This window comes from Neophocaena asiaeorientalis, unplaced genomic scaffold (genome assembly GCF_003031525.2).
Source record: "Neophocaena asiaeorientalis asiaeorientalis breed wild unplaced genomic scaffold, Neophocaena_asiaeorientalis_V1.1 scaffold119, whole genome shotgun sequence".
Taxonomy (NCBI): domain Eukaryota; kingdom Metazoa; phylum Chordata; class Mammalia; order Artiodactyla; family Phocoenidae; genus Neophocaena; species Neophocaena asiaeorientalis.
Window position 1 is genome coordinate 10271006 of NW_020175821.1, and position 16087 is coordinate 10287092.

A 16087-nucleotide genomic window follows, 5' to 3' on the forward strand; every position below is an offset into this window, starting at 1 on the left:
CTGAGACGTCCAGTACTGGAGTTTTCAGGCAGTTGGATAGAGCTGGGTCTTGGTGCTGAGATGAGGACTTCTGGGAGGCTTCACTCCAATTGATATTCCCTGGGGTCTGAGGTTCTCCGTTAGTCCAGCAGTTTGGACTCAGAGCTCCCACCACAGGAGCTCAGGCCCGACCTCCAGCCTGGGAACCAAGATCCTGCAAGCTTCATGGCGCAGTAAAAAAAAAGGAAAGAAAAAAAAAGGAATAAAGAAAAAAAGGACTAGTACAATATCAAAGAATAAAAAACAAAATAGAATTAGAAAGATACAAATAATATTAGGAAAAATAAAACCATAATCGTAACAACTGCAACAAGTTAAAATAAAACCACAACAGAAGGAAAAAAAAAAAAAGGTTGTGAGTGGGGGGAACAAGCCAAAAGGAGAGAACAATAACAAAGTATAAAGAATAAAATAAAATTAGAAGAATAAAAGATTTATTAGGAAAAATAAAAATTATAAAAGAATCAACAATAGTGAATCAACAAGGTAAAACAGAACCTCAGTCTAAAAGAGGAAAAAGGAAAAAAGAAAAAAAAAAAAGACTTGGCTATGGGGACGGAGTTTAGGTGGGGTTGGAAACTAAGCAGGGGAGGGGCTTAGGGTGGGGCAGGACCTAGGTGGGTGGGGGGTGACGTTTGAGCCTGTGGCGTGGTCTAGGCGGGGCGACGTTCAAGCCTGGGGTGGGGCCTCTGCTTAGCACATGGGCAGAAGGCGAGAGGCAGCAGGTGGAAAGGAGGGCCTGTGGAGTGTGGAGTTCTGGAGTTGGGAGTTAGGGTCCTGAGTGAGGGTGTGTGGTGGGACTTAGGCTCAGCTCATTGGAGGGGGTCTCCCTAGAGGTAGGGCCCTGGGTGGGGGTGTAGGGGTGGGGCTCGGGCTCTGTGCGGCAGGAGGGAGGCTCCAAGGGCAGAGGATTAGGCCCGGGAGCCCAACAGGCTCCCCAGTGCCTAAGTGAACAGGGAAAGAGCTGACCGCGTTCCCTTCTGTTTCTTCACAGCCCTCCCCACTGTCTCCCCCATCCCCTTTGGACCCCTAACCGTGGGTGGGTCCTGCTGGGTGTAGGAACTCCTCTCTTCCCCCAGCCATCCCTCAGGGGTGTGGTTCTTGAGGTCCAGCCTTTACTTTTGCTCCCCCTTCCCTCCCTCCCACTCCCTCAGGACCCGCATGGCTGGAGGGGACCTAGGTGGGCAGAGGATCAGGCCTGGGATCTCAGCAGGTTCCTGGGGGCCCAAGTGGGCAGGGGAAACCTGGCCACACTCCCTTTTGATCCTCTTCCCACCCGGTGGTTCCCCAATTTCCCCCTTCGGGCGTGAGATCCCTTCCCCTCCCCCAGCCACCCCTCAAGGGTGCCAGTCCCATCCCGCCTCCACTTCTCCTCCCCCTTCACTCCCCCCATATCCCACATCCTACCCGGTCGCTGGGGGTCCCCCACCGGTGTCTGGTAGGTACCCTAGTTGTGAGAAGACACGAATTCTGCGTCCTCCTAGTCCACCATCTTGACTCCCAAGGCACCGGCCTGCATCTTTAATATGGCTCCAGTGACCCCACACTTACCAGTGTGAGTTTAGCCCTCACAACCTCAGTAGTTCTTGTAAAAGGAAATGGGTCAGTTGTAATTATTTCAAATTGGCTATTAGTTTAGGAGCCAAGACTGAGGAATGAAAACTGACCTTCTAAAACAAGGAGAAATGTCAGTGTGTTTAGACGTTGCCAAAGAAACCTCTATTTTATTTTTGGCCACAGCCAAGTAGGAAAGCTCTGTCATCCTGCAAACATGTTTATCTACTGGTCTGCTCCAGGGTCTCTTGCTTTCCCCTGTAACAGTGACAATGCACCTGCTGGCCTGAGAACTTCATGAGCCAAGGAGATCCCTGAACATGCTGTTGATTGTATTTGCAGTATGTGTTTACCCCTGTCCTAATGTGACTTTGAATTGGAGACTCATGGGCCTTTGATGCCTTGCACAGCTAGGGAAGAGGAAGAGGCAAGAGGAACTAGAAGCAAAATCAGACAGAAAGCAGATGTGCAGCTTTATGGTAAGAAGTGGCCTAGCCTTCCCCCTAAGGCCATGTGGATGTTGCACCTGTATCTGCCACCTCTTCCATTTCAGGTACTAGCTCCAAAGAAAGCCAGCAAAGACTGTTGGACAAAGAGGGGACCAACCATGAGCCTCACAGCCGTATCAGGGCCACAGCTCTCCTGAAGGTGGAGGAGGGAGACCTCTTAGTGGCTGGCAGGTCCTGGTGCTCCTGAGATAAAGGAAAGTCGCTGTCCCAATGGGGCCTTCAAAGAAAATTAATTATGTGATGATTGGCACAGCTCAAGGTCTGAGCTCTCCTTACTATGTCAGCCGGAGCCAGAGATTTAATGTGATTTAATGTGATTCTACTCTGGTTGGGACAATTGAAGCAAAGATTGAACAGGCTTAGCCTCCCAGGAGCTTGGTCCTCTGGCCAGTGCTTGCTTGTGCTTTCACAAACACTGGTTTTCCAGTTTGATTAGTGAAATCACTAATCACTGTAAATCACTTGTAAATCACCTCTCCAGATGTATCTTCACTTCATTTGTTTCCTTCAAAGAATTCTTTAGCAATGTCCGTTACCTCTCTGGGTGCCTTTCCTGATCTGATTGGGAGAAGGATGGCAGACTCATTTTCCACGGGAGTGGGGGGAGCTGTCAGTTTGGGAGAGAGCCCTCGGCTTCTCATGAAGGGGTTCACACCTGCTGTGTCCTCAGCGTCCTAGCTTGATGGAAAAAATCCATCTTAGCCACAAAGATTTTATTTTTACATTTTCACAGTGTTGATTCTTCCAATCCAAGAACATGGGATATCTCTCCAACTGTTTGTATCTTCTTTAATTTCTTTCATCAGTGTCTTATAGTTTTCTGCATACAGGTCTTTTGTCTCCTTAGGTAAGTTTATTCCTAGGTATTTTATTCTTTTTGTTGCAATGGTAAATGGGAGTGTTTCCTTAATTTTTCTTTCAGGTTTTTCATCATTAATGTATAGGAATGCAAGAGATTTCTGTGCATTAATTTTGTATCCTGCTACTTTACCAAATTCATTGATTTGCTCTAGTATTTTTCTGGTGGCATCTTTAGGATTCTCTCTGTATAGTATCATGTCTTTGTGTCCTATTGCTGTGGAGCCTCACAGCTGGTCAGGCACTGCACTGTTACATTTTCTACAGGACTCTGAAAATAGAACCTTTAACTAAAGCCTCATGTTTCCTCCAGGGAGCTTGCATCTGGGCCTTTGCTATATCTCTTTCTCCAACCCTCTGAAGAGACAAGCGCCTGCATGTTTTCATGATTACGTATTCAAACGGAAACACACTTTCATAAGAGGGATTAAAAGGCAGCAGTTAGAATTATCTGCCTGGATTTCTGTTTATTTGCCTTTGCCAGGGGAGTGGAGAGGCAGGGCAGTTGGTCTTGAGGGGGGAATGTACGCCTTCCTCAGTGGGCTGGTGTTCTCTGGGACAGTGCAGAAGACTGGCCCTGCTCATCAAAGACCAGGGTGGATGAACCTGTGACCACAGCTGGAGGATTTGCTCATTTCCTCAGAAGCCTGAGAACAAAGAGAATCTTAACAATTTGGGGAAGTATCTGTACAGGAATTTTTTAACTCCATCAGGACAGTATTTAAAATCTCTGCCTCTACTTTTAATTAGAGACATCTATCTTTGCATACACCAAGCAGCTAATTTCTCTGGATGTTTGTCAGTAGTGGATACTTAGGCAGAGTTTGGAGTTGTTTAGTCTGTACTCCAGGAAAGTAAATTTCATACAATGAGACCTTTGTTAAATTTAACTTTGTTAAAATGATTAGGAGGAAATGCATCAATGTGTATGGAGGACAAAGAGAATATAAATCCTGTGTAATGAAGAAACAACAGTCAAGGAAAGAAGTATATGCTATCTAAATTTTCCTACACTATTTATAAGTAATTTGGGAATAATTTAGAATTCCTAAAACTTTTGGCTAACACTATCGTCAAGATTTTTTTTTGTTTTAACATACTCTTACTCATAGTATTTTGAGTGAAGAATAATGTGCATTGGAGTGGATTCCCAGTTTCAGGAATTGCTCTACACATGCTTCATACTGTGAGATGAGTGGTTTGACAATTCTAGTGCCCTTCCTGGCTATGATGCTGGCCATCATGCTGGACATTCGTGGCTTGTGGCAGTGTGTAAGAGTGGATGTGATTTTTGCTGACATGCTACACTTCTCGGCACCGTTGCAAACTGGATGGAGCCCGTGTCTCTCTCCCACATTGCTTCCTGGCCCACTTTCTCACCTCCTTGTACACCCCCATCTCTGTCCTAACGTACTTACCTGGTATCCCCCAATACCGTCAGCTATACACATCACCTCTCTTCCCTCCAGATAATGGAATGTCTGGGTGGGCCTGTGGGTCTCTCTCCCTCCTAGACCTTGTTTTGAAGAAAGGAGCTGATTCTAATCTGATTTCCAGAAAAGACTTGAAATTAGATCAAGTGGCCATCGGCATCACCTCTTGATCTTCTGGTTTTTGAATAATGTTTTAAAGAAGGATAGTTTTCGTTCAAATATCCATTTTGTGAAATAAGATTTTCAGATATTAGTCATAGACCTCTGTCCTTCATTTTTCTATACCTTGTGACTTAAGTGCATACCTTCATGTTACTTGGTGTTTTATAGAAATTTATTCCCTATGTAACATGGAGTTTCACCATGCTTTGCTTAACAATGATTTTTCTCTTGAACATTCCTAAATATTCTCTCTCTTAAAGATTTCATTTGTTACTTTTGGAGCAGCAGTGACCACCAAAAGCTCAAGTAGGAAAAACAAAAACCATTACAGATTGGGTTTAACAAAATCCTATTTACTGAAATTGACATAAATGGAGGACATGACCACTCTTCACATCTCTTCATTTGCTCTTATCAAGGCTCTCAGGGAACCACTGCTGCTGCTAATGCCAATAGCTTTCCCTCCCAGGAGGAACTGCTGAATTGCCAATAAAGTATAAGCCTTTTAAGAGTCTCAGGCACCTCTATCTTCCCATGACTCTTTCTTTCCTGTTTGCCTGCCCTCCCTCCCTCCCTCCCTTCCTATTTTAATTTTATTCAGTGTGGTTTTAAAAAACCAAGAATAGGTGTTGAATTTTGTTAAAGACCTGTTTAGCATTTACAGAGATAATCATATGATTTTTCTTCAGGTCTATTAATATAGTGAATTATATTAATGAATTTCCTTTATATTGTACAATCTTAGGCTATGATATATAATATTTTCTTAATAGGATATTGGATTCTCTTTGCTAATACTTTAGGATTTTTGCAGCATATTCATTGAAAAATATTGGCCTGTAGTTTTGTGTGTGTATCTTTATTAGGTTTAGATATCAATATTGTACTTGCATTATTAAAAGGACTTGGGTTTTTTTTTTGGCCATGAGGCTTATGGGATCTTAGTTCCCCAACCAGGGATTGAACCCAGGCCCCTCAGCAGTGAAAGCACCAAGCCCTAATCATTGGACTGCCAGGGAAGAATTTTTTTTTTTTTATTTTTTATTTTTTATTTTTTTAAATGCTCTGGAGAACAAGCTACATAACATTGGAAATATCTAATCTATTAAGATATCTGGTAGAATTCCCCTATGAAACCACCTGGGCCAGTGTTTTCGTTTTTCTCTTTATTTCTTCCAAGAAAATTGTTCTGTTTAAGTTTTGTCTCTCTAATGGAGTCAGTTTTGCTAACATGCATCTTGCTAGGAAGTCTGCTATTATATCTAGTTTTTAAACTTATTTTTCATTGAGTTGCACAAAGTGACCACTTATGATATTTTTTAAAAATTCCTTCCATATCAGTCATATTCCCCTCATCTTTGTCATTTCTTATTTGTAATTTTTGTGTTGTCTTGGTTAGATTAACTAGTGATTGTCTTTTGTTGATTTTGTTCTCAAAAAAAAAGTAACATTTCTTTTGTTTATTAGTTCTGCTCTTTTTCCGTTTTCTACCTCATGACTTTGTCTTTATTTCTTTATGCTTGTTTGTGTTGTTGCTCTTTTTCTAGCTTTTTGAGTAGGAGTTCAACTCATTTATTTTTATTGATTTAAGGATAAAAAAACTGAATTTTTCTCTGACTACTGCTTTAATTGTATCCCCCAGCTCTGATATCTAGTGTTTTCATTATTTATATTTAGAAGTTATAAAGTTGATTTGTAGCTCTTATTTCACTCCATAGTTGTTTAATAGAGAGTTTTTAATGGAATTTTGGGGGTTTTATTTTATTACTAATTTCTAGTTTTATGACATTGTGATCAGAGAATGCTGTTTATATTATTCCAATTTATAGAGGCTTTCTTCATAATGTAATTGTTGGTCAGTTTTTGTGAATGTTCCGTGTGCACTTGAGAAAAAAGTATAACCTCTATTATTGTGTTCTGTAGATCCTCTATACATTTACTTTTTTCCCATTTGCACTTTCTTCAACTGAAAATGGTATATTAACATCTCTTATTATTGGTGCTTGTTTTTCCTTGCAGTTTCTATACTTTCTGCTAAGTCAGGGGTTGACAAACTACAACCTGCAGACTAGTTGCCTACTTTTGTAAATAAAGCTTTATTGGAGTACAGCAATGCTCATTCATTCATGTATTGTGTATGACTGCTTTACTGCTACAATGACAGAGTTACGTAGTTGCAACAGAGAGTGTATGGTCTGCAAGCCTAAAATAGTCACTATCTGGTTCTTAAAGAAAATTTTGCCAACCCCTGTGCTATATGAAGGTACATGGATATTCACATTTATTATATCTTTGATGTGAATTATATCCTTTAGCATTATTAGGAGAATTACAATTTTGCTTTGTCATGTTTAATATTTTTTGGCCTGAATTCTACCGTATTTGATGTCAAGTTTACAATCCCTGCTTTCCTTCTTTCTTTTCCAATTGACTGGAATATTGGTTCATTTTTAGGTGTTCTGAATAACTTTGTTTTAGATGTATATCTTATACTCAGCATGCGTTTGCTTTGTGATAAAATTTGAAAATACTTTTGTTTTAATAAGTGAGTTAAGCTCTTTGAAGTGGATCAGTTTATTAAACTTTCAAGGTAGAACAGAAACAAGTTTTGTGTACATTGTTTGAAGACTTTTGAAGGTACTCTATGGTGTATAAATGATGGTAGAGTTAATCCAAAATAGATAGGTGAAGATACCTTGGATTTTGAATTTTATACTGGGCACTGTTATTGTGACCTTCCCCTCTGCTGCATACGATTAAAGCAGCACTGGCTAAAATTTTTGTTGGACTTGAAATGAAAATGCAACTCTGAATAATTGCTTAAATTGAGGATTGTTGTTATGTAAGTTAAAAGGCAGAGTTTACATCTTGGATAACTAAAAATTAAAACAAACAAGAAACTTTCCAAGAATATTAGTTACCTACCTCTACTTTAATTCATTTTATGTATATACTATTTTAGTACAACCACTTATTGATTCTACTATTGGCCAAGTCCTGCTTAAAGATCTAATGACACAGAGATGGTTTAAAGCAACATCTCTCACTTCAGAAATTCATTGTCTAGTTTGGACCATGAGGGAGTCATTTTCATACACACAATGTCTAGAACTGGCCATTCTCCTTTCAGTTAATCTGGGGTCTTTTGGTTTTCCCCCTCTTTCTTTGGATGACATAATAACTGAAATGTGTTGTGCTTTCTTTCATGCAGGGCAGCCACTGATCACAATGTGGATAATACAACAGAAATACTCAGGGAGTGGTTGAAAAATGTCCAGAGAGCCTATCACTATGTGGAGTGGAGGCCTATGGATGAACCTGAGTGAGTAGCAAGAGAACATTTTGTGAACTCATTATTCACCCTTCGCCCCTTAACCAGTCTTCCAGCCATGTTAGGCTTCCAACTTTGGGGGCACATGTGACTTTCCCTTGTCTTTCATCTCTGTGTCTAGTAAGTTACAAAGGCCTGCCATTTCTTCCTTTGACAAATCTTCATGTCTCTCTTCCTCTTTACTCCTGCAGCTACCGGCCAAGTTCAGGTTCTCATTATTTCTCAAGTAAATTACTACAGCAGCATATATTTTTAAATATTGATATTATTTATTCATACTTGGAGCATAACCCTTTTATCCTTGAGGGAGCATAGTGAAAAGTTTGTATACTTCTGACATACACCTTGCTTCTTCACTCATCATATCTTGGTAATCATTCCAAAGCAATAGTTAAGGAGTGTCTTCCATTATTTTTATGACTGCAGAGTATCATTGTGTGGATGTATCATAATTGTTTAATCAACCTCCTACTGATGGACATTTACGTTATTTCCGGTCTTTACCATAGCAATTTCTTAGTAGCCTCCATCTTCAAATCATTCTCTATACCACACTGTCAAATCAGTCTACCTAAAATACTAGCGATGTGCTGTCATTTCTCTATTAAAAAGACTTCAGTGACTCTCTAGTACCTACAGAATGAAGTTCAAATACCTGATTTATATTTTTTAAAGATTTCATAAATTTAGCATCCCTACGTATACACCAATATTTCCTAAAAGAAAACTGCTTCAAACTGGATGTTGCTACCGGTTAACTGCTACCAAAAGCTGTTGCTAATCATTCCAGTTACAAAGATGTACCTTCTCTCAACACTTGTATTGCTTATGTCCTATATCTTCTTGTTTGACACAACAATAAACTTAACTAACATTCACTATCTGATTCATGCATTTTTTTTCTAAGTATTTTTTTTGTTTCTTTGGCAGGGGCTAAAATATACAAATACTTTATATTTCACTCAGTGCTATGTTCTTGGTGGGCACTAAATTTATACTTGTTGGATGAACAAATAAGTAAATGAGAACATGAATAAATATATTTAAACTTACTACTCTAAATGTTTCCAAGGCTACTACAATTCTAGCTTAAGAAATTGTAGAAATAGGATGAATTGAGCTGCTGAAATTTTGCCCAGGATAAGTCATTTATTGGAAGCCAAATATGTATTATCACAATAAGGAGTGCTATTCCAGAACAAATTTTTGTTCTTCTAGTCTCTCTTTATATAATATTTTTATTATGTGTATGTATGTACGTATCTACATATATCTCTCAAATCTCAGTATATGGTCCATACATGGAGCAAAATTTAACAACCAAGTTTGAACACTGTAAAAAATTTTGAACAATCTTTTGGAGTTCCTTATAATGGAATTTGGCCTAATTAGAGTAGCCCAGAAAGACTCTATGTACCTCTCTTGCATCCTAGTAATTTTCTCCATTGCCGGATTTTGACTAAATATATTGTATGCCAAGGTCATTGTGAGAAATACCAGAGAAGGCGTTTTTGGAGGCAACATATTCAGAAAAACAGAAATTCCACTGATTTTTGTAGAAACAATAATTGAGGAAGACATTCCAGAGACTTCCTGTGCAAAAATAGTTTTATTAATTTTATTTGTATGGTTACGGTCTCATTGTTTTTTGCGGTTTCTCATTCACTGAGGGAAATGTACTGCCAGTGCAGCATTAAGAACTTGAAGTGGTGGCCAGTTTGGGGCCACTGTGACTTTATCAATGACCATACCAGTTGGGAGCTTTCAGAAAGGTTCTTGAGGGTGTGCTAACCCACCTGCCTCCATGGCCGTGGACGAGTCCTGGCCTGGCTGCTTTGTGGATGTTGATAGAGAGCCCAGCATTATGCATCCGCTCCATGATCTCACTCCATCTGGGGCATGTCAACGTGTTAGACTCTATGGAATCGTTTACTGAGACTTGACCATGTAAGGTAAACCTTTGTTTTTCCTGGGAAACTCATATTTTGATGCTGTAACATTTCCAAATGTATTTGATGTCTAAATGTATAAGACTGTGTCTAGGAACATGAGCATTGGGGTTATGCCTGGATTCAAATTCTGACTGTACCCCTTGTTAACTGCATAAGGTGAAGCAAATGGTTTAACCACTCTAACCAAGTTCCTCAGCTCTGCAATGGGGAGAGCGGTAGCACTTACATCACAAGAACTCAGTGAGTTCTAATGAGAACCCACTGAAATACTTCATGTAAAGAGTCATGTGTATGGGAAGCAGCAAATTACTTAATCTCTCCTTGCTCCAGTTTCTTATCGGTAATAATGGAATAATGATAGCCATAACAGTATCGACTTCCTAGGGTTACTGCTGGAAGATTCAATGAATTAGTACATAGTGCCTGGAATATATAGGCACTCAATAATTATTAGCTATTATTATTATTAATATTATTGTTATCATTACTATAGGTCTTATCCTGATGAAATTGGACCAAAGCACTGGCCTGGCTCCCGTTTTGCCCATGTGATGAAACTACGACAGGCAGCCCTTCGAACTGCGAGGGAAAAATGGTCAGACTACATTCTGGTAAAAACAGACGTTTAATTTCTTGACAACTGTTATCTAGAATGTTTCCAAATCAATTGTTGATAATGTAGGACTGTGAGAACAATCAAAACAACCCTTTTTTAGACATCTCCTCCTCAACGTTTTAATAAAGGCACAAGAAAAAATCTGGAGAACTTAATATCGGGATACCTGGATTTCATCTCAGACTCATTCCTGGCATTTTTAGTGAATAAGCAAATAATCTCCTGAATTATTCAATCTCTTTATTGTAGTAGGCATAAGAAACTCTAATACTTTTTAGTTCATAGAGAATGCTATGGGTAAAGCAATATAAAAGGTCTTGAATTTTTAGAAGAGTTTTGGGGATATGAGAAATTGATTACGTAAAAAGAGATTCAAATTAACAGCTCTGAAATGCTATTATTCCCTTTTGCTCCCGAGTGTCTGGGGAATGGTATCTCTTGCTTGGCTTCCTGGTTGCTCCGAATTATGCTGGACTCTCCTGGAGAATTTCTCTCCGTGAAGAGGTTCCATTACTTCCCTCAGAACTTTGAGAGTGGTCCAGAAAAATGCTGGACTTGACAATTAAGAATCAATGTTATCCTTATCCTCCAGGAACCTGTCTCAGTTGGAAAGGACAGCTCCTTAATCGGCAAGAAGCTACAGTCCCTATTCCCTTTGGAAAATTGACACAGGCTTTTCTCCCCCAAAATTTATGGGAACAAAGTTCTTCCTCTGTGGCCCCCAAAATCCATTTAATTCTTTTGGCAAACATTTTCTAGTACAACACTACAAATAATGCCAGTAAAGCAAAGCCAGTGTTGTTTCATTAAACTTATGGACGTCTGTTCTCTGTCACTAGACTCTGATGCCTAAAGGGAATACTGTTGACCTATGTCCATCCTCAGCCTCTCAACCACAACAAAAATCAGCCCAATAGTTTATCACACACATAATTTCAATACAAATAATTTCATAGAAGTTTCAAATTGTGCTGATATTTAACGTTGTATAGCTGTTTAAATGTCATTGAAGTGTACAAGTGCTGAACCACAAAATTTTTGGTGAAGAGATTGCCTATCAAAGAATGAAAGCTTCTGATTATTTACTTTGTGTGTTGCAGGGGGGAGATATACATAACATAAAATCTACCATTTTAATTTTTTTAAGTGTACAGTTCTGTGTGATTATTTTATATGATAGAAACTGTTGCTCTAATGTCGCTGTAAATGAATCAGTGTTAACATGGATTTCTGGTAAGAATGGGAAATAGCTTCGTTGGTTAGCATGGGTTGCTATAATGTACTTTAAACAAAAATTCTCATTGTAACATTAAGATAGCATTTATGGATCGGTTTGAGGCCATTTTGGCTTTACTATAGACAACCTGAATAGGTGTGTTCATTTGTACCTAGAGTGGGCACTCAGTAAGTGTGAATAAGTCCTTATTCAAGGGCTTGAGAGCCGTTAGTAGCTTATACTTAAACCACTAACCAAGGGTGTAGGTTAGGTCCTCATTGAGTTATGTGCCCAATGATGATACCGATTCATTGCTCGGTGCCTTATGCAGAGCTAAACATGTAGAAGTTAGACTAAATGTATTTTGCCTGAATGAAAGCCATCCAGCTGCAAGGGGTTTCCATAAGGAAAACACGGATAACATGGAGAGCTGGTTCCATATGTCATGAGCAAGTTTCCATGATCCTTTGGCAAGTGTTGGGTTACTCTTGTACCCATTACTGAAAAGTACCTTTTCATGCGATGTTATCCTTTTCTTTTCCTAGTTCATAGATGTTGACAACTTCCTGACTAATCCACAGACCCTCAATCTACTGATTGCAGAAAACAAAACCGTTGTGGCCCCCATGCTGGAGTCTCGGGGCCTGTACTCTAATTTCTGGTGCGGAATCACACCTCAGGCAAGTCTTTTGGGTAATGAATTAAGGTTATGAGTTTTAACAAGGAAACCACCTGTCAACAGCCCCATCAATCTTTTTCTCCCTTGAATGAAACATGCCTGTCATTGTGTTATTGGAGCAAGCATTTTTAGGAAAGGAGGTAAATCCAGGTCCAATGCCACAACCCCGTGAGCTCTTCTGTACTGATGACTTATGAAGAAATTATTCTAATGAACTTAGCATTAGAAGCTTTAAATTCACCACCATAGCTTGCTGAAATTTGTACTTTTTTTCTCCCTGATTCAGAAATTTTCAAAAACGTAAACATATTTTTTGCTCATCAAAACTAACATAAGAACACTATAAAAAACTGGGAAGAGAAAAACATTTTTTAAAGAACCATTTTAATCCCTACCCCTCTAACATCATAGATGACAGCTTGCATGTTTTTAACTATATCATCAAGTGGCTATAATGCAATTTACTTAACCTTTCTCTTAGTTTAAAAACATTTAAGTTATTTGCAACTTTTTTTTTTTTTTTCGGTATGCGGGCCTCTCACTGTTGTGGCCTCTCCCATTGCAGAGCACAGGCTCCGGACGCGCAGGCTCAGCAGCCATGGCTCACAGGCCTAGCTGCTCCGCGGCATGTGGGATCTTCCCGGACTGGGGCACGAACCCGCGTCCCCTGCATCGGCAGGCGGACTCTCAACCACTGCGCCACCAGGGAAGCCCTATTTGCAACTTTTAACTATTATAATGACCGTCATAATTAATATAAAATTTTCCATATTTAATATTATTTCTTTGGGACAGCTTCTGAGAGCTGGAATTAGTGAGTCAAAGAGTATTAAATATTTTAATGACCTTTGATATGTTGCCAAAATATTTCCAAAGAGATCTAATAATTAGAACTGCCATGGTAGATGTTTTTACAAAATTTGAGTTAAAAAAAAATTTCTAATTTCCATCATCTCTCTTTTCCATTGTAAAATATTCGAAGTCTAGAGATCTGTTGCAGTGAATGTTTATGGCTGATTATATTTTTTATTCTTTAGTTAATAAAATAGAGAGATAAACTGATCAATGTAGTACATATCAATGTAGGATAAAGATTCTTTAAGGGAAAAATTATATGTTAAGTATGTTCTCCTGCTCAAAGAGCTAAATTTTCAGTCCCTCTTTTATATTTGGTTTGGTTTTAGATGAAGAATGAGGCCAGTGGTGTGCTGATAAATATATAATGACTGGTTCTCTGTGGGGGAAAACCCTTGATTGGTAGCATTTACCAGTTTTCACGGTGTAAGGACTTCTACCACGCACATGTTGTTTAAGCTGAGGGAAAGGTTAAGTAAATCGCAGTACAGTCACTTGATGATATAATTATTACAAATATGCAAAGCTTGCTGTCTATGGTTTATTTACAATGGTGGAGATTAACGTGATTTTTGATTTTACAGATTTTAAGCTACCAACGTGTCAACTGACTTGCAAACTTCCTGGCTCTAGCACGCTGCTGGATGCGGCGGTACTCTTTCGTTACAGTTATCTCCTGTAGCTCCAAGAGATTTTGAATGCATGTTATCCACATCTCTTTTAGGGACAGATTAAGTTCATATTTATAAAAGCCAATCAGTTCCTTGGGGAGAAGCTGTTATATTAAATTTAAGTTCATACACTCTCAGTTAATAATCTGTAGTGCTTCACATGGCAGAATCACCCTGGGGTGTTTTTAATGAGTTGTACATTGACACCAGCATCAAGAGTGGATTATCTTAGTAACCGCAGCCTCCCAGTTTCTGTTGTCTTATTTGCTTTAATATTAACAGCTCACTTACTCTGCACAGTAAAAGTAAAATCTAAGCAATTTAGAGGCAATTCTAATTTGTTTCTGTTTCTGGCTCTCTTATCATCCCCAGTGAGGCTTCTGCTAGGGCAGGAACAGAAACAGCCAATGACTTCATAAGCTTGAGACAGACCTTGGTTTCCAGAGCCTTTTTTTTTTTTGCGGTACGCGGGCCTCTCACTGTTGTGGCCTCTCCCGTTGTGGCGCACAGGCTCAGCGGCCATGGCTCACGGGTCCAGCCGCTCCGTGGCATGTGGGATCTTCCCGGACCGGGGCACGAACCCGTGTCCCCTGCATCGTCAGGCAGACTCTCAACCACTGCGCCACCAGGGAAGCCCTGACCTCAGTTTTATCTGGTCAATGAACCAGAATCATTACCAACAACATTCAGTTTATGTGGAAAAAATAACACATCTATTGCCTCTGCCTGTCTGCAGGAAGCATATTAAGTCTCTTTCTCTCTTTCTTTCCTTCTCTGCTTCCTTCCTCCCTGCCCCCAGGATATTCAGTGATTCATTATCATCATGAATTTTCCAAGCTTCTCATTCTAACAATATTGTCCTAAGTAGTCTAGAACCTTGTATTTGACATGTGTTCTTAGGCAGTCCTCTGAAGAACCAGTTTTCCCTTTGTCCCTTGGAAGAATATTGGTAAGTTGAAGGATGTTAAGTGATCCTTAAGTATAAGGCTTATAAAAAAATTGTAGGAATAATAATACTTCATATAATGCATTACAATTTCCAAAGTATCTTCACAGACCGTATCCCATGTGATCCCTTCTACAGCCCTGTGAGATAGACAAATCAGCTCTTACCCCATTTTTTCAGGAGAAGAAACTTAGGCTCAGAGAGGTTAAGCATGGGCCTTAAGATCAATCAGCCAGATGGTAAAGAAAGATGACTCTAAGACGCACATCTTCTAAGTCTTAATTTGTGATCCTTCTTCCTTACCACGTGGTCAGTGTGAGCATTAGCTCAGCTAGAACACTAGTTGAGACCCGGAAAGAAATGTCAGAGACGAGGCTGCAGTGCCTAATGTGTGGGTACTGACACCACTGCAGAAAGTGTGACCGTAAGGGAATGTGACTGGTTAATGAATATGAGAGAACTTTTGCAACTACTGAGTATTATGCCCTTCGGAGTGCTGGCCCTGTGAAACTTGACACTCATTCCATGAGCCTGCCGTTGCCTAAAATGTTTTTGGAAATGCCTTTCCAAGCTTCACATGCTTTTAAGTATGTTTTGTCAAGACACATCTTCATCTTCTCTGGAATGGGTTTGAGCTTTGGCAGTAGTCAAGTTATAATTGGTGCCACTGGAGTATAAAGCTCCAGTGGTTTCTGCACCCCATGAGGGCTAATAACACTGGGGTTGTCAATTTACTGCTAAGCCTCCAGCATCTAACACAGCCTGGATTACAGTAGGCACTCAGTAGATGTTTGTTGAATGAACAGTTGAGTTTGGAGGGAAAACAAGCTGGGTTGCTCCAAACCAGTGTGTTCAAAAACCACAAAGTAAGCGCATTGGTTGTCCTGTGTGCTTGCCCAGAGGGAACTTTCAAAAGGGGAATCCCCCCAAAAGTGTGGAAGCCCCACCAGGATAGTGAATAAGTAATTGCATTGAAAAGAGACCCCATTTATATGTTTAAGTACTGCATGTTTAGTTAAAAATATCAGCCAATGTAATGTAGTCATTTTAATAAGAGCCAATATTTATTGATGCTTTCTTGGTGCTAGGTACTGCTCTAAGCACTTTTCAGGTTTACCTTCTTTAATTGTTACAGACAACCCCATGGAGTAGATAGCGCCATCATTCCTATTTTACAGATGAGGAAATAGGCACAGCAAGGTTGAGTAACCTGACCAATACCTACAGACAGTAAGTAGCTGAGGTGTGATTTAACCTCAGACAGCC

The 16087-nt window shown here is 39.7% G+C and overlaps 1 protein-coding gene across 1 annotated transcript in view; it reads left to right on the top strand.

Annotated features, from left to right (window-relative positions):
* COLGALT2 (collagen beta(1-O)galactosyltransferase 2) overlaps positions 1-16087 on the top strand; it is a 120518-nt gene that overhangs the window by 55445 nt on the left and 48986 nt on the right. Inside the window, exons 2-4 of the mRNA XM_024732471.1 lie at positions 7767-7877; positions 10332-10449; positions 12216-12350. Coding sequence (XP_024588239.1) covers positions 7767-7877; positions 10332-10449; positions 12216-12350 — 364 coding nt within the window. The remainder of the gene's footprint in view (positions 1-7766; positions 7878-10331; positions 10450-12215; positions 12351-16087) is intronic.